At 44.9% G+C, this 24,755-nt stretch overlaps 1 protein-coding gene and 1 long non-coding RNA gene across 2 annotated transcripts in view; both read left to right on the top strand.

Moving 5' to 3' along the window:
- TNS1 (tensin 1) overlaps positions 1-10,662 on the top strand; it is a 171,217-nt gene extending 160,555 nt beyond the window's left edge. The window contains exons 19-23 of the mRNA XM_030208848.1: positions 4,948-5,019; positions 5,309-5,477; positions 6,628-6,696; positions 9,235-9,264; positions 10,382-10,662. Of these exons, the coding sequence (XP_030064708.1) occupies positions 4,948-5,019; positions 5,309-5,477; positions 6,628-6,696; positions 9,235-9,264; positions 10,382-10,523 (482 nt within the window). The 3' untranslated portion in view covers positions 10,524-10,662. The remainder of the gene's footprint in view (positions 1-4,947; positions 5,020-5,308; positions 5,478-6,627; positions 6,697-9,234; positions 9,265-10,381) is intronic.
- The window catches only part of LOC115473761, a 1,161,257-nt gene that overhangs the window by 533,181 nt on the left and 603,321 nt on the right, over positions 1-24,755 (top strand). The window lies entirely within an intron of this gene.

The raw sequence follows: 24,755 nt of genomic DNA, 5'->3' as shown, positions 1-24,755 counted from the left end.
GAAACTGTAGCCCTGCCCCCTCCCCCCACCATCGCAATCGAGCCTCCCCTACCCTCCTGACAGAAAGCATGCCCCCCCCCCCCCCGGGCCGCCCAGCACTCCTCCCTCCTCCCTTCCCTCCAGGTAGACCTTCCTTGGGTCTACAGTGTAAAGGCCTTGGTGGTCTAGAGGTGTCTTCGGGGCAGAAGCATCCCGAATTGCTCCTGCCCCCTTCCTCCATGCTGAAAATGGCAGTCACGACTTCCCGCGGCAACCTTGCAAGACTGCCGCGGGAGGTCGCGGCCACCATTTTGGAACTGGGAATGGCCTGAGCAATTTGAGAGTTTACTTGGGTTGGATTGGTCTGGGCTAAAGATGAAAAGGAAGGAGAAATGTTGTCTTATTTGCTATATTTCTTTTGTGGTTTGTTTAATTCTACCAGACCAATCCAGATCCCACCGCAGACTGACTGTTTTGTAGAGCGTTCTAGTTAGTTATTAATTACATGGTTTGGTTAGTCAGGTACGCCCCAATTCCGGGGCGCAGGTGACTGATGTTTTCCACGAGAGGCTCCTGTCTCAGGGGATATAAGAGAAAAGGTGATGCAGTTTTGTTACAAGAATAGTGGATAGCTGATGTCTGCACAGGACCCCCATATAGGGTGACATCAGGAGACTAGTTGTTCTCTGTCTCCCTCTACTTGTAGGGGGCATAAACCCACACATCTGGACTGGTCTGCACTCAAGGAAAGAAAACTAGTTGGTAAGACAAAATTTATTCTTCCCTGCCCTCCTGCCTGTGGGAATCACACCTAGCAGGGGAGCTTTAACCAATCCTCTTGCTAAGGCTTTTTCGTCATATTTTACCTATGAATAACAGATGGGTGACATGGGGTAATTTTACAAGTAATTCCAGCCACTGTCAGTTGTCCTAGGATACAACTGTAATAAGATTGTCTCCATTCCACCAGTGCATCTAATTTCAGTAATGCCCTGTTCGTTTTGCTCTTCCTTTGGGAAAAAAAAATTCACAATTATTTATTAGGATTTATTTACCGCCTTTTTGACGGAATTCACTTAAGGCGGTGTACAGTAAGAATAGGTCAAACATGAGCAATAGGCAATTACAGCAGTAAAAATATTCAAATAACAATACAAAGCATGGCATAGTACACAACTTACAATGTCAACACAATAGAACATTTTAATTGACAGTGAAGGGTATAAGCAAAGATGGAACATACAGATAGGTAAGAGAGTAAGAAGAGTTAGAACGTAAGATTTAAAGAAAGTTGCACATGAGGTCCAAGAGATGGTTAAATATTATCTCAGCTAGGGTAGGAGTGGATAAACATGTCCCGCTGCAGTACGTGCAGCCCGAGTCACTCCTTGTGTGCGTGAGTGAGACTAACGAGTTAGTGACTTTTCCGTTAAAGGCTTGGTTGAAGAGCCAAGCTTTCACCTGCTTCCTGAAGTAGAGGTAGTCTTGTATTAAGCGCAGCCTTTCAGGCAGTGCATTCCAGAGTGTGGGGGCTACTCCGGAGAAGGCTCGCTTGCGGGTATCACATCATGTACTGTCTTTTGGAGAAGGTATAGCTAGTGATAGTCCTTAACTTGTCATTTTTGATTGTCCACACTAAAGGCTTTGGATCACAGCACTAATTGGAAAAGTTTCCATGTGAAGATGGGAAGTGGCGCCTTTACACACCATTCATGAAACAGTGTGTTCATTTCTTACAAATCTTCAGTTCGCAAACCATCTGCATCTGTGTAATATATTCAAATTATAATTTTAAAGCTCCAGCAGGAAACACCACAATTTACCTAAAATAAATTTCAAAATGATAGGCAGGATGACAATGAGAGAGAAATGTATCGAGTCCTACTCTTATTCTGACATCTAGTGGCCAATTCAGAAAGTGCAGGAAATAGAAAGAGCCCAACTGAGAAAGTGCTTGCCAATGAAGGCATCCCTGTGTCGAGTCCGACTCTTATTCTGACATCTAGTGGCCAGTTCAGAAAGTGCAGGAAATAGAAAGAGCCCAACTGAGAAAGTGCTTGCCAATGAAGGCATCCCTGTGTCGAGTCCTACTCTTATTTTGACATCTAGTGGCAAGTTCAGAAAGTGCAGGGAATAGAAATAGCCCAAGCCTGTGCAATGGGGTCGGAGTTTATTTCTGCAACATGTGCTTCCAGACTGCACAAGTACAAACCAGGGGCATAGCAAAACAGTCAGTTTTGTATGGGCCTGAGCCCAAAGTTGGGGGTAGGCACAACATTTTCTCTCAGCCCCTGCCATCCCCTCCCCCAGCACCTCCCAACTCAAAATATAAATAATTTAGCTGGTGATCCTCAAGCCCTACCAGCTAAAGACCTTCTCTGAAGGCACAGAACTTCCTTTTACCAAGATTGGCAGTCAGCGGCAGCATCCTTGAGCCACTACCAATGGCATAGCTACGAGGGGCCATGGGGCCTGAGCCCCCCTAAATTGGCTCTGGGGCTCCATGGTTTGGCTGGCGGGGGTCCCCGACCCCTGCCAGCTGAAGCATTTGGCCCACGCTGGTCTCACATTGCCTGTCCTGTTTTCAGTTGCGTCAGTACCTTCGCAGTGGCGGCAGAGGGAGCAGTTGGCGGCAGGGGGGCGGAAGTGGTGGCGGGGAGGTGGGCCAAAATGTGACACCCTCCCACTTTCAGCGCTTCCCCCCCCCCCCCTCCTGTCAAGGTCTGGCTATGCCCCTGGCCACCACCAATACCCACGCATATTCAGTTGTCAGCGTCAACAGCTTAATGACACTGCTGGTAAAAGGGATTTCTGACTGCCTTTGGAGGAGGTCCTCAACTGGTGGAACTTGGGGATCCCCACCAGCTACAGCAAGTTCATGATCAGTGTTAAAACATGATCGAGCCCAGGGCAAAAAATGAGGAGGAGACCGAGGAATCTTCCCAACTGCCACTTCTACTGACAACCCTCACCAAATACAGAACAAGGGATCACAAATTAAATATAAAAATTTGTAACCAAAAATTGAACTTGGAACCTCAAGAAGTTAAACTCATCATATACTCTTTCTTAACTCTCTCTAATGATGGGGACGGTTTTAGGGACGTCGCTCTGGGTACCAAGACTGCATTGACTGTGAGATTGTAATGTAATGTTACTTAATCAACTGTGTAACTCTGTGATTTCTTGCCATTTTGATGGAGTTCCTTTTCTTTTCAGAATTTTGGTTTTTATGTGAACTGTTTTGTTTGTGTAACTAAGGCAGCATGTCAAATCCAAATAAGTGATAAACACTGGAGAAATGCATTTCCTTTTCTGCTGAACACAGTACAAAGACATCTGCTGTGCACACTTCCCAAAGCTGACATATTCCTTGTTTGTTCATTTAATACATTCAAGATAAAATGCTTTTTCTTTTCTACTTTTGGTGTCTGGACATTTTATTTTTCCATCATATTGGTCCCAGTTTCTCTTTTCTGCTTTCTGATCTCTCTTCTGCTAATTCTCCTTCTAGTGGCTGCTGTTAATTTGTATTTTTTTTCCTCTCCTCTGTCTGGTTCTATTTCCTTAATACACCTATCTCTGACATATGAATCTTTCCCTTTTAGCTCTTTCTTTTCTGCCTTTCTGTCCACTCAGATTTCACCCTCTTTCTCACCTTTCTTTGTACTTTTCACCTACCTATCAATTTTCCATCTCTTTCTCTCACCCCATAATTCTCCCATTTCCCATTTCAATCCTTCCCCAGCCTCTTATTCTCCTTCATCTACCCCCATTACCACATTTCTACCCTCTATACTCACTATCCTGCTCTCACTCATTTTCTTGCCATACCCCCTTTAGTCTCTTCCACATAGTTCCACCATCCCTAGCATCTCCCTCTCTCCACCCTTGTAACCCAGCATCTGTTCCTTCTTTCTTCCCTCCCCACCCTTAAGGCCTGTCATCTCTTTCTCCCTTCCACTCTGCTTCCCAGCATCTTCCTGTCCCTTCGCTCTTCCCTCCTGCACCCCCACCCCCAATCCAGCGTAGTTTCTTCTCTTGTCCCCTCACATGGTCCAATATCTCTCCCTCCCATTGTCCAGTATCTCCTCCTCACACCCTTCTGACCATGGGTCCAACATCTCTCTCTTTCTCTGTCCCTTCAACTCCAGACTCACAATGAACTTGATTTTATAACAAGATGTCTAAATGAAAAGTTCACAAAACCACCTGTTTTATAAAGACAGTATATACCTATGTGCCATTATAGTGCAAATTTACACTCACTTTGAAGAACCTGTAGATGTGTATTCGTACTCTGCATATACACGTGTATTTTATACAATATGCATGTACATTGCATCGCCCAAACTAATCCCCTGGGAACACCTATAGGCAGAAGGTATAAAAGCGGGCACTAATTTTCCGAGGGCCAGCGTTTTATGTATTTATACCCTTGTGTAATTCCGTAAGGGCTCTTACTGTGCAGAGACTCCACCGAGAAGACAATTGCCCAGCAGAGATTTCTGTTTGGCTGGCTGGGAATTCATAAGGTGATATTACGCTTGGTGTTAATTTCGCTAGAGCTAGTGGAAAAGCTGAGCTTAAATCCCAGGGACATTATTATCCAGTGGAGGTGCAACAGCAGACTTTAGCGATTCTCTGTAATTAGGTTTAAAAAAAATCTTTCAGGAATGGACTTCATCACTTTATTAGAAAAGAAAAAGCAGAAATGTAATGGTCCTTATAATATTCTTTGTACCTCTTCAAACTGATTGTACTAGAAGGGATTCTAGCAATCTGATCAAAAGTTTGCTGTTTCCTGTATCTGAAATGTACTGGTTTCTAGGTGCAACCCCTCCTCTTGGGGCATGCACTTGAAGCTCAAAAGAGAATGTGAGTTACGTCAAGGGGGGGAGTTTCTCGCACTCTGTTTAACTGCCATTCTTTTTTCTACCCATCCACCCCACCCAACCTTGAAAACAGATCCAGTAGAAGATGCGAAAGAGACGGCGTCTGCGGCTGGTTCATCCACAGACATGCTGAAACAGGGAGCTGGTGAGTGTTCCAGGAAGAGAGTTGATGAAGGAACGTTTGTATCCCTGTGCTCATCACCTGAGCCCTCCACTCATAAGTGCCCTGTAATAATTTTCTGAGCAGAAAAAGAAAGTCTGATATCAGCTTCCGTGTAAGAGGTGGTTGTGATAGTTAAGTTTGGAAAACCTTCTTAAATCTCCGTATTGCTCGCTCCTCTTAAATTCTTCATCCTACCTCTGGTTCTGATACATTCTCTGTTTCTCTCCCCCCCCCCCCCCCACCCCCACCCCCACCCCCATCCTTATTGCAGCCTGCAACGTGCTGTTTATCAACTCGGTGGACATGGAATCCCTGACAGGACCACAGGCCATCGCCAAGACGATCAGCGAGACACTGGCTGCAGATCCCCCTCCGGTCGCCACCATTGTCCACTTCAAAGTGTCCACACAGGGCATCACTTTAACAGATAACCAAAGAAAGTAAGTCCCTGGACTGAGCTCCAAGATGTCAGGGACGTTACCTAGAACACGATGGCAGAAAAAGAATGCACGGCCTATCCAGAATGGCCAACCAAACCAACAGCCCATAACCCACAACTCTTTTTCTCTCACAGACCACCCCCCCCCCCCCACCTCCCTCAGTACTTGATCCATGCTTTCTTGAATTCTGGCAGTGTCCTGGCCTCCGCCATTTTCGCTGGGGTCTATTCAACGTGTCCACTACACTTTCTCTAAAGAAATAGCTCCTTAGAGTACTCATGAACCTGCTCCTTCATTTTAAAGCTTCCCCTTTTTTTTTAATGTTTTCATTAGCAAGAGAGATGCACGAATGACAGGTTACAGGCAATACAAGAACACCGCAGATAACATCCGAAAATTGCAAATATAGTAATAGAATGTGTTACAATGAGATGAAAGCCAACTAATAGAAATGGTAAACTACTATTACCAGCTAGAAATAGAACAAAGGGCCAGATGCACTTAACTTAACGAGCCCTTAACAAGCCCTTAACAAGTCATGAACGAGCAAGTAGTAAACCCTGGCATGCACTAAACACTTTTTTCCGACGACAGTAGCATCTAACGAAAACGGAATGCAGATGAGCAAATCGTGTAGAAACCCTATTGTAATGAGATGCACTAACCTTTTCCGATTGCCTTAACGCTGGAAAATCTAACGGGAGGTCTGTACCTCTCGGGGCTGCGTGGGATTGGTAAAAAAATCAAACAGGCTCCGATGCTGCAGGCTCTTTTTTAGACATCATTCAACCCCGGAATAATAAAAATGTCTTTTTTGGCTGTGCTTCACTCAGCTCAGAGACCTGGAAGTAAGGGAGGGACATCCAAGTAAGTACAGTTGTGGCCGAGTGGTTAGAGCAGCAGTCTTGTAATCCAGAGGTGGCGGTGAAAACTGAGCATGCGAAGGTGCCAGTATTGTGGAGAGCAGCATTTTCATTACCGTGTGCTACTGTTGGATGGGCCTGAGCCCTAAGTGGGTGGGCCACTGCCATTAACACAGGACTTGTGAAGTGATTTGCCTAATTTCTGTAATGTGTTCTTTCTAGTGTCTCTGTGTATTTCCAGAACATACCTCTGCTAACTATATTTTTCTTCTCTCTGTTTGTGGTAGACTTTTCTTCAGACGACATTATCCGCTGAGCACAGTCACCTTCTGTGATATTGACGCACAGGAAAGAAAGTAAGTTTTATGTGTGAAAGACAGGGCATGAGATAACTCTTTTGTTCTGGTTCTCAGCTCTGCCAACGTACCTCACTTCTGCCATGTAACACTCCACCCTGCTCCACGCTCCTGACCTGAAGCACCCTGTTGCTAGTCCACACACAGCCCTGCAAGTGCATTTCACTCCTGACCGTGGATTTAATCATTTTAAGTGTGGAAGATGCTAGATACTAATGTATCTAAGATACTAAGATAAAATCTTTCCCACTGTGCTAGCTCAGCAACTCCTATCTCTGGTAGAAGTTCACCCTGGGACCAGAACCAGCCCAAGCATATCGAACACCCTAGGTCAGCCTTAAGCAGTGCACCTCCACAGGGATGGCTCAAGGCCCTTTCCTGCTCTATCTCCTGCTCCCTAGTCGTCCCTCCCCCCCAATAGTTCAACATCTCCTCTTCCCCCCTCTACCGCCACTCAAAGTTCTCAGAATCTCCTCTTCCCCACCTCCTTCCCAAGGTTACCAACAACATTCCCCTCTCTCCCCCTTCCCCAAAGGTGGGCAGGCATTTTTCCTTCCCCTCTAACCTCCCTCCTCTCCCCAATCAGCCAGTATCTCATCTCCCCTTCCCTACTCCCACCTCGCTTTCAGGCTGCTACTGAACCTTCATCCTACCTTCTCTTGGGCCAGCCCAAGGCTTAAAGAAGATTGAGGAATAGGTCATAGAATGTTTCAGTAAATCCAGGCCTTCACTGAAGCGCTGCATGTTCCATTCCTGTCCAACAGGAAGTCTGCCTCGGAGGGAGCAGGAGAAGGTGGTGCTTCAGTGTGGGACTGTACTTCGTGGCTTGCACAGCGCTCATGCTTCTTCAAGTTTTGGAGCTGGCATGGGTGGAGCTTGGGGACAGTGGCAGCGATCCTGTCAAGGAGAAGGGGGGGGGAAGGATCTGGCATATATCAGAGCTGTGATGAGGTGGGGGGAGGGATCCATAGAAGCGGAAGACTGTGGTCCACTACGTACGAAAGTCCACACAAAAAGAACAGTGCGACTAACAAGGCTCGCCAATAACAACAGGAAGACGAGATTGCAATGAAGTAACTTTATTCTTATAATGCCCGACACGACACCGTGTTTCGAACATTTGCCTGCCTCAGGGGTCTTAATTATGGGTAGTCAATGTATAAAAGCTTGAAAAGATTAAAACACTTGTTGTCTTGAAAAGGACGCAAAGTGCTGAAGAGAGCAATGATACAGATCGACAGTGGTCTCTGTTCAGCACTTCATGCCTTTCTCAAGACAACAAGTGTTTTAATCTTTTCAAGCTTTTATACATTGACTACCCATAATTAAGACCCCTGAGGCAGCCAAATAGTCGAAACACGGTGTCGTGTCGGGCATTATAAGAATAAAGTTACTTCATTGCAATCTCGTCTTCCTGTTGTTATTGGTGAGCCTTGTTAGTCACATGTATCGGAGCTTTGCCACTGTCTGTCATATTCTGCGGACGCTTAGTCTGCCTTGTGGCAAGATGAGTGAGGAGCTGTGATCCTCCTACTGGAGAGGGAGTGAGCATAGACTGCAGTTAACAGGTTTGGTTGAGTATAATTACCAATGCGTTTTTTCTAGTAAAAAAGGTGCCGGTACTCAAATGCGAGGCCGCCCTTCAGGGGTGAGGTGATCATTGAGGAACCCACCCCACAACAGCCAGACCCCCTGCAACCAGTCACAGAATCTATGACAAAGCAGAATTGGTGTGTAGAACCTGAGCCCTTTCGTTATAACTTGGGGGACACTGGGTCATTTTTAGCAGATAATGGAAAGAGTGCCGGTACTCAGTACCCCCAAGTACCCCCTCAAAAAAAGCCCTGATAATTACCTGCTTTCCTGCCATGGGCACAAAGTGGAAGAATTTCTTAGAATCACAGCCGTGAAGCCACTTCTTTCCTTGTGTCACCAGTAAGTGGTAACTTAATGGCAGGCTTAGATGGTCTAGGCAGTGGCGTCGCGAGGGCAGCTGACACCCGGGGCGGGTCGCCGCTGCGCACCCCCCCCCCCCCCCCCGAGAACATACCTGGAAGGCGGTGAGGGGCGGGCGGGAGAGCCAATCCGCCGAGTACACGCCGCTAGGGGGTGTCGGCGCCTCGCTGGTTCCCTGCTCTCTCTGCCCCGGAACCTGAGAGCAAGGAACCAGCGAGGCGCCGACACCCCCCAACGGCGTGCACCCGGGGCAGACTGCCCCACCACCCTCCCTTCCTACGCCACTGGGTCCAGGTATTATGTTAACCTCTCTGGCCTCCCATGTGATTTTCTTGGGGACTTCACTGGGAAATCTGAAAATTTGCAAGCATACGATGAGAGAAAATGTGGTTTGCCTTGTATGACCTAATGAGGTTGTTATAGTCCTGGTTTTTTGGGGGGGACATCAGGACAAAAATCCCAGAGAAGACTCCAGCAGTGGCAAAGCCTGGTGTTGTTTCATGCCGCTGGTATAATCATCCTCTATTCCCCTTAAACTAAAGCTATAATGTTCCCTTGCTGTGTTTTTTTGTTCTTTCTTAGATGGACTAAGGCAGAGGGAGGTCCTGCCAAGTAAGTACTGGTTTTTTTTCTGCTTTACATGCTGTGGGTTTTACTAGAAAGTATCGTCCTCATTATGACCCCTTGCTGACTAACCAGCTCATTTTCAAAAGAGAAGGGCGCCCATCTTTCGACACAAATCGGGAGATGGGCGCCCTTCTCGCAAGGCCGCCCAAATCGGCATAATCGAAAGCCGATTTTTTTGGCACCCTCGACGGCTTTCCGTCACGGGGATGACCAAAGTTCACGGGGGCATGTCAGCAGGGTAGCAACCTGGTTTAGGATGGGATGAAGAGGGGTTTGACGGAAACGCCAGTAATTTGGACCGTGAGGACAGTGCTGGACACACTTTCATGGTCTGTGTCCTGCAAATGACCCGCGACCACCACCACCAACTTTGACCCTCCCCCCCCCCCCCCCCCCGCCAGCGACCCTCTCAACCCTCCTCCCGCCACAACCCTCTCCTGCCATCGCCTACCTTTGCTGGTGGGGGACCCCAACCCCCGCCAGCCGAGGTCCTCTTTTTCCTTCGTTCTTTTCTGAGTCTGACGTCCTGCACATTGTACGTGCAGGACGTCAGACTCGGAAACAGAACGAAGGAAGAAGAGGACCTCGGCTGGCGGGGGTTGGGGTCCCCCGCCAGCAAAGGTATCAGACGGCGACGGCTGGTTGGCGGCGGCGGGAGGAACGGTCGAGAGGGTCGTCGGCAGGGGGGTCCAGTGCCAAATCTACAGGGGCCCAGGCCCCCATGGCCCCACGTAGCTATGCCCCTGGTCCCAGTGCTATCTGGACAGTGCCACAACACATGGTTCCTCCTGAAATAATGGGGGTCAAATAGAACACACCATTCCCCTCTGTGAAACTGAGATACACAGTTCTGCGTATATATTTCTCTGATAGACACACTTAGGAGGGGGCATTTAAAAGGCAGATCATGTATCATTTCTCAGTTCTTATAGCTATCTTGGTCCTGAAGCAAGCTGGGCTCTTCATTTTCTGTGTCCCGGTTTATTGAATTAATATAAGAATCAACCAGGGATGATGACGCACCTGAGTTTCCATGACCTTCAAATGAAAAATTGCTTTATCCTGTGCCCATATTTATCTTTCTTTTGTTTTTCTCACGTAGACTCTTCGGATTTGTGGCCCGAAAGCAAGGCAGCACAACTGACAACGTCTGTCACCTCTTCGCTGAGTTGGACCCCAATCAACCTGCAGGCGCCATTGTCAACTTTGTTTCAAGGGTCATGATTGGCTCCCAGAAGAGATGAGCCAACGAGGTCTTTCTTGCCATGAATTTTGTAGTTGCTCTTGTTGCTAAAGAAGGACTGGAGGAGGATCTAAGAAGGAGAGAGAGGACGTGCATTGTGGTAGAAGGAAGTGAATTGGTGAATGTCTGAGTTGTGGGGAGGGGATGGTGAAAAACATAAACAAAAAGGAAATGATGTCAGCGAATTTCCTGTCAAAGGGAATATGAGTAAAAGCAAAGTTGGGGTTTTTTTGAAGACTTGAAATCAGTGTGGCTATTGGATCAACAGGAAATTGCATAAGACATGGTGAGTTCAGAACATCAAATACGTGTATTCGTTTTTGAAGAAAACCTAGATGCTGCCTTAAACACAAAATACAGATTTTTGATAAATGATAGCTTCTTGTCTAAGCCAGAACTCATACAGTCATGTATATATAAAGTTAGGCCTTTCCAGATCTGTATATTGTTCAATGAAGATGGCTTAGAACGGACAACCACCATTGTCAAATCAACAGTAGAATCCAGAATGTTCTCTGGCATTAAAAAGCCATCCTAGTGTTAACTAGGCCACACTTCCTTGATGAAAAGCACACTGGCCCCTTTTTCTTCACTCGGAGGCTGTCTCACTCCGTAGCGCAGTACAAATGATGAGTATTACTACATGTTATGAGGACGCATAATTTATCCCCTTTCAAAGAGTCTGTGTCGATAAGGATGGTCATGAACACCTCAGAGCTTCAAGTCCATCGGCTTTTTAATACACTTGTATGCGTTCTTTGACTCCTTAGCGGTTGTTACAATGCTCTCCGGGGTTTGCAGGCGCCAGCACTTAATCCAGAAAACTTTCACTTATATCCCGGTGTATTCTGAGGCCTGGAATCATAACCTTTTGAAACTTACACTGCAGTGCATTTTAGAGCAGATATAATTTAAGGTTTTCCTAGCATAATAAAAATGCATTTTGGCAATATTAGTCCTTCTCACTGTGCAGACACGAGCACACTCATTTCACAGAGCATTCTGGGAGCTGAAGTCCTAAGCAATTCTGCCACATGGAATTCTGTCTATTTTCCTAAGCAGAACCTCTGCTCCCAAAATGCACGGATTAATGTGTGTGATTAGAAAGCCAGTGATGGAGCACAATCGTAGTGAGCAGCAGGAGCTGAGAACTTCCATTAGCTTTTCTTGATGCAAAGTCACTTCAGAGACACAGGCTGAGCCAATCCCATGGTCTTTTAATCCATCCTCTTCTTCATACAGCTGAAAGTCAGTTTCTGCTATGACGCACAACCTGGTGTGGCTCAGTCTGTCCCTGATGACTCATAGCCATGTGGTAACCCTAGTAGCTGTAGGCTTCTGCATCACCTTGGCCTTCGCAGAGCACGTGGCACAAGTACACGATAGAGCAGTTGGCAGAACACAGGAGAAACCCACAGTCCTATGGCGACTTCTATCACGCGTGTTCAGTAAGCATTCCTTTAGTTGATCCAAGAGCACACTCTGATTTCATGATTGTGAACCTGCTTCTTGATCACCCCTGGTCTACGCAGGCCAGTCGTAGGAAGGGTTCACAGTCGGAAATGACTTAACCATGTCACGAAGCTTTGCTTTAGCTTTTCCAGGCCTGTATTTTGTGACCCTGCACTGAAGTGTTAAACTTCCATGCTGGAGGCTGATGGAGAGGTGCTTCTGGGGAGATTTCTGTCCCTTCGTTTTTTGTCCTAACGCTGTTAAAAGAAGAATAGCAACATTTTAAAATATGCCAGTCAATATTTTTAATGCGTTTACCGATACTGGCTGAATTTGACCTGGATGTTCCATGCTGGGCCATGTCTAGGCAGTGGTATTGAATATCTGGGTCTGACTGGACCTCTCCTGGGTGTCGGTACTTATCAGGATCCCAGCTGATATCCAACTGAGCACCCACATAAGACACTGAATATTGGCCGGATCTTGCATGAGTATCTGCAGAGGTTCCCCCTCCTCCCCAGCCAACCCTGACTCCTATCCCCCCTCCCCTCCAAGAGCAATGTCCCCCCCTCCATTCTGATCCCCCCTCCCTCCTTCCCCTTCCTCAACAGCAAAGTTCCTCCCAACATGCCCCCCCCCCCCCACCTTCTGTAGGCCTCCTGGGCCTACCTTTAAAATCCCTGGTGGTCTAGAGTACAAAGGGCAGAAACAATCAGCATTCAATCCCACCCTTTGTGACTCCCGCTTCAAAATGCCAGCTGCAACCTTTAGCATAGGAACGTAAGTGTTGCCATGGTAGGGCAGACCAAAGGGTTTACCAAGCCCAGGATCCTGTTTCCAATAGTGGCCAATCCAGGTCACAAGTACCTGGCAAGATCCCAAAAGAAGTAAAACAGATTTTGTGCTGCTTATCCTAGAAATAAGCAGTGGATTTTTATTTTAGGAAAGTATCCAAACCTTTTTTTTTTAAACCCTGCTAAGCTAACTGCTTTTGCCACATTCTCTGGCAACGAATTCCAGAGTTTAGTTACACAGCCAGTCTTGCTTTCAAACCACTTTCAATACTAACACCATATTCTCTATATTTTTATACCTGGTCCATTCAGCTGCCTAAGACCATTGAAACATGCAACTTGTGCAGTTTCCTCAGCACTAAGTAGAAGTTGGGGTGGAAAATAACAGAACTGTGATAGCTCTATATGAGAGAAATTTGCTTGGGGGGGGGTGAATGGACAGGAAGGCATTGGCAATATGTTACATGAAAGGGAAATGGGACTTCATATACCACCTTTCTGAGGTTTACATATATTGAGGTACTTATTTTGTACCAAGGGCAATAGAGGGTTAAGTGACTTGCACAGAGTCACAAAGAGCTGCAGTGGGAATCAAAGTCCACTGCACTAACCACTAGGCTACTCCTACACTCATTCCACCAATAAGAGCCAACCTCATCAGTGATGTCATAATGGCTTGATTGCCCAATACTTGGCTCACTTCTGATATTGTGATGTCATAAGGGAAAGGGGAAATACTTGATATACTGCCTTTCAAAGGGTTTTGCAACTACATTCAAAGCGATTTACATATATTCAGGTACTTAATTTGTACCAGGGGCAATGGAGGGTTAAGTGACTTGCCCAGAGTCACAAGGAGCTGCAGTGGGAATCGAACCGTCTGCTGCACTAACCACTAGGCTAACTGCCTGTGAATTTTCAGACAGTGCTGAACTAGTCCTGCTACAGAACTTGCTGAGTGCTCTGACGTATCAGCTTATCTGCCTCCTTGGCTTTTATTTCTTGATATCATGCAATATGAGGTTAGGAGGGTGTTATACTTTCTTGAAATAAAAGTTGTATAGTATTTGAGGGACAGAGGAGAATTAAACCTCCTTCTTAAAAGGCGCTCTCACCAGACTGCATTATAATCCTGCTTTATGTACAACGTTCAGCCATGATGAATTAAGATCGTAAGAATTGCCATACTGGGTCAGACCACATCTAGCCCAGTGTCCTGTTTCCAACCAGCTTGTGGGGTTGATGTCATGAGGTCCCCTCCACTCCTGTCTTCCTATGATCCTGACTAGATGAAGCCACAGAGCAGGTTAATCAGAGGACCCTGGCGGACGACAAGCTGACAGCAGGCCCGAGAGGACAGAAATAACTCTTGAGACTTTCATTGCAAGGTCACAGCTTACAGCATCTGTAAAAATGAAGTGAAATGACACAATCCAGACATCCCATTCACCCAGACTTAAGCAGCCTCTTCACACTGATAGATAATATATATATATGAAATATACTGACAAAATACTTGTCAGCTAATCAAACTTAAAAATGGTTACATTTACAAAAAGATATTTATTTTTGCCATGTTGCTTTCTGTGTATCTTCTGTCCCATATACAGATCTTGTATAGATTCCTGTATGTATCACTAAAGGCATAAAAATTGATTCTTTGTATCAGCAAGCTGGGCAGATTTGGAAAGATTGCACTTACGCTAATATTAAGATGTGTCAGGTGTGACTTAGGCCTGCTGTTTTATTTATCGTGGGGGAGTTTTGCCTCTTACTGTGTCCCTTCAATCATGCCTGGAGTGAGTGAGTGAGTGAATGAGTGAGTAAGTGAGTGTGAGGTGTGGAAGTAACACAAAGATATTGGTGTGTAGACATGGCTGTGAGTGAGTGTGACTGAAGGAAGATTTTTGTGTTTTCTTGAAAAGGGAGTTTGTGCGTATGAGGGAACATTTTCATTAAGCCCCCACCGGTTTGAGCCGAATGATTGACGCTCAGCTTCTCCACTCCTCGGCATGTTCCCCTTGGATTTCTGACCCGAAAGATGGTGGTTTTGGCCCCAGACTTCTACTGGTCAACCAGCAGTCACTAAGGTCAGCTTTAAAGTCCTTCACGTCACTTTGAATCTTTTTTATTGCCAAATTTGGGCATCATCAGAATTGACATGGACTTTTGAGGACTGATGTCAGCACTGAAGTACCCATTCCCAGTTTACAGCATCCACTTTCCACTAATTCGGGCCAGCTTCCTGTCGTCCAAGTCCGTTACGAGAGACAGCTGTGATCTTCTCAGTTCTTGGCCTCACAGGTTGGGAGAAACCCTGGCCTTTAGCGTGATGGTCACGGTCTTAGAGAGAGATGACGAGAGAGGGACAGTTGTTTAACATCTGGGCAAGTCCTTCACGGTTCATTCGTAGGAAGCCAGATGCAAGTATCCACTTCAGTCAATAGGGCAACATCTAGATGTCAGCTTATGAAGTCCATTGTAGGCTGTTCAAATGAATTAGCCTCTTGGAAGAAATTCTGGCAAGGATGAGGGCATGTGCTTGACCTTTGCAGAAGAAGAGAATTCTGTTCTTAATGAAAGGACAGTTTGCTGATTTAGTCTTCTCAGCCCTGTTGGTATCTTTTCCTCTTTTCATCACTTTTTCCTTGACAAGAAGTTGTCTCTGCTCTTGTAAGGATTTCGTAGCAGCTGGGAAACAATTGGATTTAGTTTCTTCCACTAATACAAATTGCATACAAATGATATCCGTGAATATTCCTGATAAATTCTTCTGAGAAATTTTTTATAGGAGGAAAAAAACCTCAAATTATAAGGGAACACTCCTACGTTGGTATCACCAGCATTAAGGAGGTCCCTTAAATCATCATGGCCTCAGTTTCGAATCCTTCCTCAGGGTCCGTGGAAGCGTCGGCTAATGGATTAGAAAGCACTTTATTTGAGCAGTCTGACACCACGGACCCTGAGGAAGGATTCGAAACTGAGGCCAAGGTCGGGCCATGGAAGGTGTCTAGCTGACTGTGGATTGAAAAGATAAGTGCTATTGACCCGTAGTATATTTGTAAAGGGGTCTTTTGTTTGATTTGAGAATTAGTCTACAGTTTCAGACCCAACGGGCATAACAGTTGATTTAAAAGGAGGGTTTTTTTTACCCATGATGATTTAAGGGACCTCCTTAATGCTGGTGATACCAACGTAGGAGTGTTCCCTTATAATTTGAGGTTTTTTTCCTCCTATAAAAAATTTCTCAGAAAAATTTATCAGGAATATTCACGGATATCATTTGTATGCAATTTGTATTAGTGGTCTATCCAGATATCCTAGTAGAGCTCTACTTTCAAATTTACTTTCTTCCAGCCAACAACTTACCTTTTCTCCTTCACACCTCACCCAATGTCAGTCTTATTTCTATTCTCCTTTCACTATGTTCAAGGCTGGTTTAATCTTTCTGAATTGTTTTATACCTTTTTAAGGTGCACCTTTTTGTGTGGGTCTGAGTTTTATTCTTAAACTTTTCCTCCTCCAAGACCCACTTTTCAGGTGCTCTTGATGTGTTTATGTTTATCTCAGGGTATTCCTATTATAGATTTTGTGGGGTTCATGATCAGCACTCTAGCACCCCGAGTCTTAGGCCCTCTCAAGGTTCTGGTGCACCCCGATGCACTAGAACCTCGAGAGGGGCTGAGACTCAGGGTCATTTTGGTCAACGCAACGCATTAGAATTGCAAAGTCCATCCATAGCAATATAATGTAGGCCTTGGACGTGGGCATGAAAACCTTTCATGGAATCTTCTGACCGAGCATGTTTGAAGGCAGAAGGCAATCTACCACAGCCACCGTGGGGGTATTGCAGACTGTTTTGAAATCAGCTTTTTTGGTGAACTGAGAGAAAGTAAAACCACGACCTTGCTGCGCTTCAAACTAGAGTGTAAAATTAGCAAAAATAATCCAGCGACGCCACTGACAGTACCCTCACAGTCATTTTAAGTATTCCAGAAGCACATTGATAGGTTTTTGTTTTTGTTTTTACAGAAATTAGCCCTGCAGGTTTAAACTGTTGTTTAAGACAAGTTCTGAGAAAGCAATACTTCGTGGCCCAAAAGAGCTTGCATTCAGCTGGTCTGCGGGTCGCCTGCAAATACAGCACGTCTTCCCCAACCTTCATTATTCTCTTTCTACGACCCTGCGATATCAGAACCGTACTGCTGCATAGGAAGGGCGGATACTGTTCCAGAGTCTGCCAGAGAAGCCTTCCTGGGTTTTTTTTCTACCCCTTTGGGAAGAGTCAGGGCTTTGTTTACATGCTCACTAGTATGGAATCTGATGTTTGCAGAAGAACACAGAGCGACATATATATGACACGGAAATATATCAGGATCTACCCAAGTAACCCAACGAAAACGCAAGCTACAGCACACACACACACACACACACACACACACACACACACACACACACACACACACACATATCCATATAACATAGAAAGCCACATATATGCTTTTGCCAAAGATGTTATTTTAAAGTGCACTTTTTCACAAAACTTGGTCTTTGAAAACTACCGTATTTGCCTTTATTGAGCCACATGCTTGGACATTTGTGCTTCTTTATTTAAATAAATCCTAATATTATTGTAACGTATTTCAGACCGAGTTTGGAAATTATTTTACGTTTCTAATGAAAGTGTTAACGTCTGGGGCCAGGATTACATTGTTGTATTTCATATTCTTTAAATTACTGATTGGACCTTTCAGCAAGGTGAACAGTGCTACCCCCCCCCCCCCCCCCCCCCCCCCCCCACCGTCTCTTTCTCTTTTCTGATTCTTTCAACTTCTCATGATGTTATTTCTACGTTTCCTGTCGCGCGAGGGTGATTTGAGGTGGATCAAGAGGAAGTGACAAAACAGCTAAGCAAGAAGTTGAGAGGAGGAGGAGGAGGAGGAAAATATGGCCGCCTGAATGATCACATGACTTAGAATAGATTGAACAAAACGACCATTTGGAAAGCCCCTTTTCCCTTCACCCAGGCCTTGCTGGGCTTGAAATTATTTTAGTTTGCAAAATGGCGTTGGCTTTGCAATGAAGTCCAATGAGAAGCTGTTTGCACAAAGGTAAATATTTCTTTATGTAGAAGCTTCATATTCAGTTCCATAATGATACAATGTGATTGGACATTGCTTTTCAGACACAGACTCAGAAGAGTTAGACCTCCTCCTCCCTCATGCCTTAGCCACATCTTACCCTCTCTCAGTCGGACCTCATTGTCTCCATGGACATGCACACAAAGTTTTTATTGGGACAAAATACACTAAAACTCAGGAATCGGCTCACCTAGGCCTGTCTTAGTTTTGTCCCGTTGCATGCCTGAAGATGTGGTTCTCGTTCCCCTAAGAAAAGCAGGACTATCTCTTCATGGAATAGGGCAAATGCAGGACTGGGTCTGCCTTTTTGTGCTTGACTTGGGTGAAGCTGAAATTGCAAAAGCCTCTGCGTTTCCATTCCGTCCTCGCTGCCGCATGCAGGCTACAAACAGATGGACTTTCCAAAAAGTTCTTTGGAAGTTAAGCTTTCTCTTACACAACAAAAAGAATACCCACTATTTAATCGGATTGAAGGCAGAGCCAGATCTGCATGCTCTTCAACATGTGATTGCATACACCTCCCCCCCTCTATTTTCTACCACCAAAATGTGCCTGAATTGAGTACCCCACCCCTCATTGCTCCCCATGCCTTACACTCCTTCATCTCACCAGACATGTAGCCGATATTAGTGTCATTGTCCCACTCGCAAGTCATCAACACCTACAAAGGATGAACCTTCCTGGACCCCCAAACCATACCTACTGCAATGTCATTAACTCTAATAGAGAAAACAAATGTACAGCAATGTGGCTCTGGTTACTTTCCGTAAATGGCTTGTAAAAGACATTTAGAAGGTAAGGGGATTTGTTTTTTTTTTTTTTTTGGAGCACTGTGTCTCTTCTAATAATCAATGTTAAGAAACATTATCAACAGCGTTTAATTCTGTGTTGCACCTCTACAGGTGATAAGTTCTAAAATGAAAGGGTATCGAGGACTTAAAAGTATAAATGCCTGTATTTATAAAGATGGAAATATACTTTATATTTTGTATCTCTGTGCCCGTAGGGGTCTCACTCATATGAATATAGCATCTGTTCCACTGTGTGCTAATATTCACCACGACTTCCCCTCCCTTCCCTTTGTACAGATGTCTGTCATTCTTTCCAGTGTATTGTATTGCTTTATAAGTGATAACAAAAGAAATCCATTCTATAAAATATATATCATTGCTTGGACTGGCAGTCTGGTGGTCTTGATGTTAAGCTCAAGCTTTATGTTAATGTGGGTGACGGGATGCCTGCCGTTCAGGCCACTAAAAACTGTCCTGGGTCATCAGAAACGTGAAGTCTGTCGATCACTGTGCTGTGTGGTTCAGGAGAACTGACTTCAAGATAACAGCTTGGAGCGTTGAAGAGGTCATTTCAGCAAGGCCTCTGGTCAATCACCATACCATGGCTAGGGTTATAAAATCTGTCCATTCCCACAGAGTAGCAGGAGACTAGCAGTCAAGCCAGACTGAGGGGGTGGCTGGTTGGAATGCCATGTGTGCATTTGTGATTCCTTCCCTCCACCTCTCCCACCTTCACTGATCCATTCCCCTTCTTGGTCTGATTGAGCCCCCATTAGGACCTGCATAGTTCAAAGGATCAGTTCAGCTTGGCAGCAGAAGAGATTGACCAGAGGTTGCTGTGCATTGGTACCTGGGATGAGAGGGAGAAAGAGAACAAGGGACAGAGACACAAAGGTGTACCCTGGGATAAGAGGGAGGAAGAGAAAAGGGCTGGGGGTGCAAAAGGGAACAGGGCTGGAGGAGGTGTGGTCTGCTGATTAGAGAAATGGAAGCAGGGTTCCAATCACGGCTCGCTCTTTGGAGAGTTACTTTCTCTTCTGTTGCTTCAAGCGCCTACTTGGATTGTAAGTTCATGGTGATGGGAATTTGTCAAATCTGAAAACTTACCACGATTGTATAATGCTTCAAAATTATGTTAAAAAAAGAGTCATGAGAAGGGCTGCCTCTTCTCCCCCACCCAGCTCCCCCGAGATTCAAGAAGCTCCCGCCTCCTACCATCCTGGATCCTTTTCTGCTCTTTTCTCCATCTCTAAGCACTTTCTTTTTCATCTCATTCCTGATCTGTCCTTCCTCTGCCTCTCTTATCTACCCCCCTTCATGTCCTCTCGTTCTCTATCCCTAATTCTCCTTCCTATTTCTCTCATTCTTAAGATTTCCTTTTCTCCCCATAAGATCTCTTCCTCAAGTTTCCCTACCCATAACCCCCCCCCCCCCCCCACAAAAGAACAAAATACATGAGACAAATAAGCGAGTGTATAAAATGGATGTTTTTTATTATACAAAACAAAATTTACATTACTTAAGAGAGTAGTTTGGTGATCCGGCAAGCAAAATTTGAAATAAATAAATTTAATATGCAAAAGATGCCAAAAATTAATTTGGAACTGGAGAAACTTTACCACAGAATTTTCCAGCTCATACTGCAGAATAGACCTGCTCAGCTGCCAAAAGAAACAAGTGGCATTTTGTATTGGGAATCCAAGATCTGAAGAGAATGGAGGAGATTTGATCATCAATAAAAGCATTCAAAGGTGGCTACTCTCTGTACGGCAGACCCACAAAGGGAAAGAATAGTGAAATGGTTCTCTAAAGACACAGGGCCCTGTTTACTAAGCTGCACTAGCCTTTTTAGTGAGCGCTAAACACTAGAGTCACCCATATGTTCCTATGGGTGACGACGTTTAGTGCCTTCTAATCAGTGTACGCTAAAAACAATAATGTGCCCTTAGTGCTGCTTAGTAAACAGGGCTCTTAGTGATATAAGTACAAAAATAAGGGGCTAAATTGAGTAAATGGCACTCAAAACTGCCAAAAATCAGCATGTAATTTATTTATTTATAGCATTTATACCCCGCTCTTTCCCGCTCGACAGTAGGTTCAGTGCGGCTTACAAGGTATGGTGCAAAGTATCACAGAGATATCACAAAGTATGGTACAAAGAATTAAGAGATGATCAGTTATAAAGAGTGGGGGAGAGGATTGGAGGATGGGTGGTGCTGGTGATGTGGAATTAGGTTCAAGAATTAAGTTGGGTTGTTTGGGTAAGCTTGTCTGAAGAGGTAAGTTTTCAGCAGCTTTCGGAAGGGTAGGTGTTCATTGGTTGTTCGGATTTGTTGAGGTATGGCGTTCCAGAGTTGGCTGCCTATAATGGAGAAGTTGGATGCATAGTAGGTTTTGTATTTGAGGCTTTTGCAGTTGGGAAGATGAAGATTGAGATATGTACGAGAAGATTTGGACCTGTTCCTGGCTGGAAGATCGATCAAGTTGGTCATGTAGCTTGGAGATTCGCCATGGAGGATCTTGTGGATCATTGTGTGGGCTTTGAAGTTTATGCGTTCCTTGATTTATTTATTTATTGTTCACTTATATCCCACATTTTCCCACTCATGCAGGCACAATGTGGCTTACAAACATTAAATAAAATACAGAATAGGGAGCCAGTGGAGTGTTTTTTTTTATTTATAGTTTTACAATAATACATTCATATTACTATAAATGCAGGATTTCAGAAAAAGTACAAAGAATATGAAACATCTCAGCATTTCCCACAGTAACGTATTAAACGGTGAGAAGAAGGAAGAAAATGGTTACATATTGACCACCATAATTGCTGGAACAAGATTTACAAAAACTTAAAGAATAAATCAAAACAATCAATCAGGGTGGAGAGCGTTATTCGCCCACCAGTGGAGTTTTTCACGAAGTGGTGTTGCACTTTCAAATCGCGATTTGCCAAAGATGAGTCTGGCTGCTGCGTCTCTTCTGGCCTTCCCTCCCTGTGTCCCGCCCTCATCTGATGTAACTTCCCGTTTCTGCGAGGGCGGGGCACAGGGAGGGAAGGCCAGAAGAGAGGCGATCTGCGACTGCCGCTTTGAATGAAGGGGGCCCGGAGCCAAGGAGGCAGGCGGGTGAGACCGGGGACTGGCGGCCTGACCCCGACGTCGGGCCCCCCTTGGAGGCCCAGGGAATATTGCCCCCCCCCCCCTCGGCGGCCCTGCTCATTGGCTCTATAGGCAATTTAGTTGTGTGCACATCTTGCATCGGTGCCATTTATACAATCCGGGAAAAAGTGCTTAGCATTAAAAAACCACAGATAAAGGAAAGTGGACAGAATTTTCAGGAACACAACATAGTAACATAGTAGATGACGGCAGAAAAAGACCTGCACGGTCCATCCAGTCTGCCCAACAAGATAAACTCATATGTGCTAGTTTTTGTGTATATTTTACCTTGATTTGTAACTGTCATTTTCAGGGCACAGACCATGTAAATCTGCCCAGCACTATCCCCGCCTCCCAACCACCAGCCCCGCCTCCCACCACCGGCTTTGGCACAGACCTTATAAGTCTGCCCAGCACTATCCCCGCCTCCCACCACCGGCTCTGCCACCCAATCTCGGCTAAGCTCCTTAGGATCCATTTCTTCTGAACAGGATCCCTTTATGTTTATCCCACGCGTGTTTGAATTCCGTTACCGTTTTCCTCTCCATCACCTCCTGCGGGAGAGCATTCCAAGCATCCACCACTCTCTCCATGAAAAAATACTTCCTGACATTTTTCTTGAGTCTGCCCCCCTTCAATCTCATTTCATGTCTTCTCGTTCTACCTCCTTCGCATCTCCGGAAAAGGTTCGTTTGCGGATTAATACTTTTCAGGAACACAACAGGGAGGCAGGTGGGTGATTAGGGAAACAGAGACCCAAACAGGAGAAAACTACCCCATGAATAGCAGGAGAAGATAAAATGTACCTTAGATATATGAAGGGAAACTGAAAATCCAAAAGAGGAATAAGTAAGATAAAGGGAGATAGTGGGATTTGTAAGGAAGAGGAGACTTGCTTGGTATTTATCGTTTATTAAAATGTACTAAATCCATCTTTATCACTAAAACAAGTCAAGGCAGGGTACAATAAAATAAAAATAATTCAGGAAAGGATTGCCATAATCATATAAAAACAGAGTCAGATTGTCAAGATAATACCTAAACCTTCACTACCCAAATTGCAAAGGACTGAAATACAAAACAACTTACGCAGCCGGCTTCTCGTACATAAGCGCACAACTATGGAATGGGCTCCCAAAAGCTGTGAAAACAATCCACGACCACTTGAACTTCAGGAAATCACTAAAAAACAACCTCTTCAAAAAGGCCTACCCCAACAACCCCACGTAAACCTCTTGACCCAGCAACACAGCATGACTTTGACCGTACTGGACAACATGCAATCTTCATCCCTCCCGACCCTCCACATATACCTCATACGATCACTTTTCAACCTTGTCCTTGTTATCAACCGACTGGGCAAACGTCTTTGACGGTACTATGTAAGGCACATTGAGCCTGCAAATGGGTGGGAAAATGTGGGATACAAATGCAACAAATAAATAAATAAATATAGGATAGATCACCCAAGAGTTTCATACATTAAATGCTAAGTTTAAGTTTATCAATTTGATATACCGCCTCTTTCGAAGCACGAATCGGGGCAGTTTACACTGTCCCTGATGGGCTCACAATCTAAATATATTGTACTGTTACAAGAAATTATTTATTTTGGGGAAAATAGCTCTAGAGCAACTCGCCACTGTTTATAATTTAAGAGCAGGCGCTGTATTTATAAGTTTTAGGATATTAATTTCTCCACCAATCACCAAAGGTGATAATTGCAATAAATTAAATAGATTAAGTATATATAAAAGATACCATATACTCAGAACACAAAGAGACCGTATTTTTAGCTTCAAAAAGGTTGATTTAATATACAATTGCACACCAGAGGTAGGTTTTAAGAGATCTTTACAGGTAATCTGTGCATAAAATAGAACAAAGTAGCAGGTAGGTTAACTTACAAGTCCTTGTTACAAGCATGCTGTGGTCCAGCTGATTGATGAGCACATGTTGAGGGGCAAGGCGTCAGCAGACCCCAAAGAGAGCAGCAGGTCCCAAGAGGAGGCAGGTTCCAAGAGAGGCAGGTCCCAAGAGAATCTGAGTTGTTTGCAGTGAAGAGAATCTGAGTTGCTGGCAGTTGATGAGAATCTGAATCTTGGGGAAACAGCTTTTGCTTTTATACCTTGCAAGCTGCAGGAGGATATGCCATGTGGATCTTTGTCCTGGTTTCCACACGACCCTTGGGCATTTGCAAAGCATTGTGGTATCTTGGTCTCATGTCTGCACACGACCCCTGAGTTGGTCTCATGTCTTATGACATCATGAGACTTACAGTCTGGATTTTGCTGGCAAATGTCTTTTGATGTCCTGTTCAGTCTCTGGGGCAGATACACATTACAAGTCCTTCCTTTCTGCACATGTCTGGAAGCTGATGGGAGGGGCAGGTATACCTTTGACAAGCAAATGTCCTGTTTATGCTTTTCCTGAGTTCTTTGTTTTATTCAGGTGCCCACCTTAGTCATGCCTTTGTTAGGTGGGAGGGCAGAGGAAGCTCTTTTGTGTTTGTTAAGTGTTTGTAATTAACTATCCCTGCTCTCAGAAGTTCCCAGAAAAAGGAATGGAGAGAGAGGGGCTTGAAATGAAACTATTCTCTCTGCTGCCGTGTCAAATATATATATTTAAAAGATACACAAATATATTGGTGTATATATAATCCAGCAAATATGCTACATATTTCAGTAATAAACTGATACCATTACAGTACCTGGGGCAACGGAGGGCTAAGTGACTTGCCCAGGATCACACAGAGATGCAGAGAGAATTGAACTTGGTTCCCCAGGATCTTAACCCACTTGCCAACCGTCGGGCAGCAGTGGGAATGGAACCCCACAGCCTGCTGCACTAACCATTAGGCCACTTCTTCACTCTGTGAGAGCCAGCTATAGGTG

The sequence above is a fragment of the Microcaecilia unicolor genome, chromosome 7 (genome assembly GCF_901765095.1).
Source record: "Microcaecilia unicolor chromosome 7, aMicUni1.1, whole genome shotgun sequence".
Lineage (NCBI taxonomy): Eukaryota > Metazoa > Chordata > Amphibia > Gymnophiona > Siphonopidae > Microcaecilia > Microcaecilia unicolor.
This window is presented reverse-complemented; position numbering and strand designations above follow the sequence as displayed.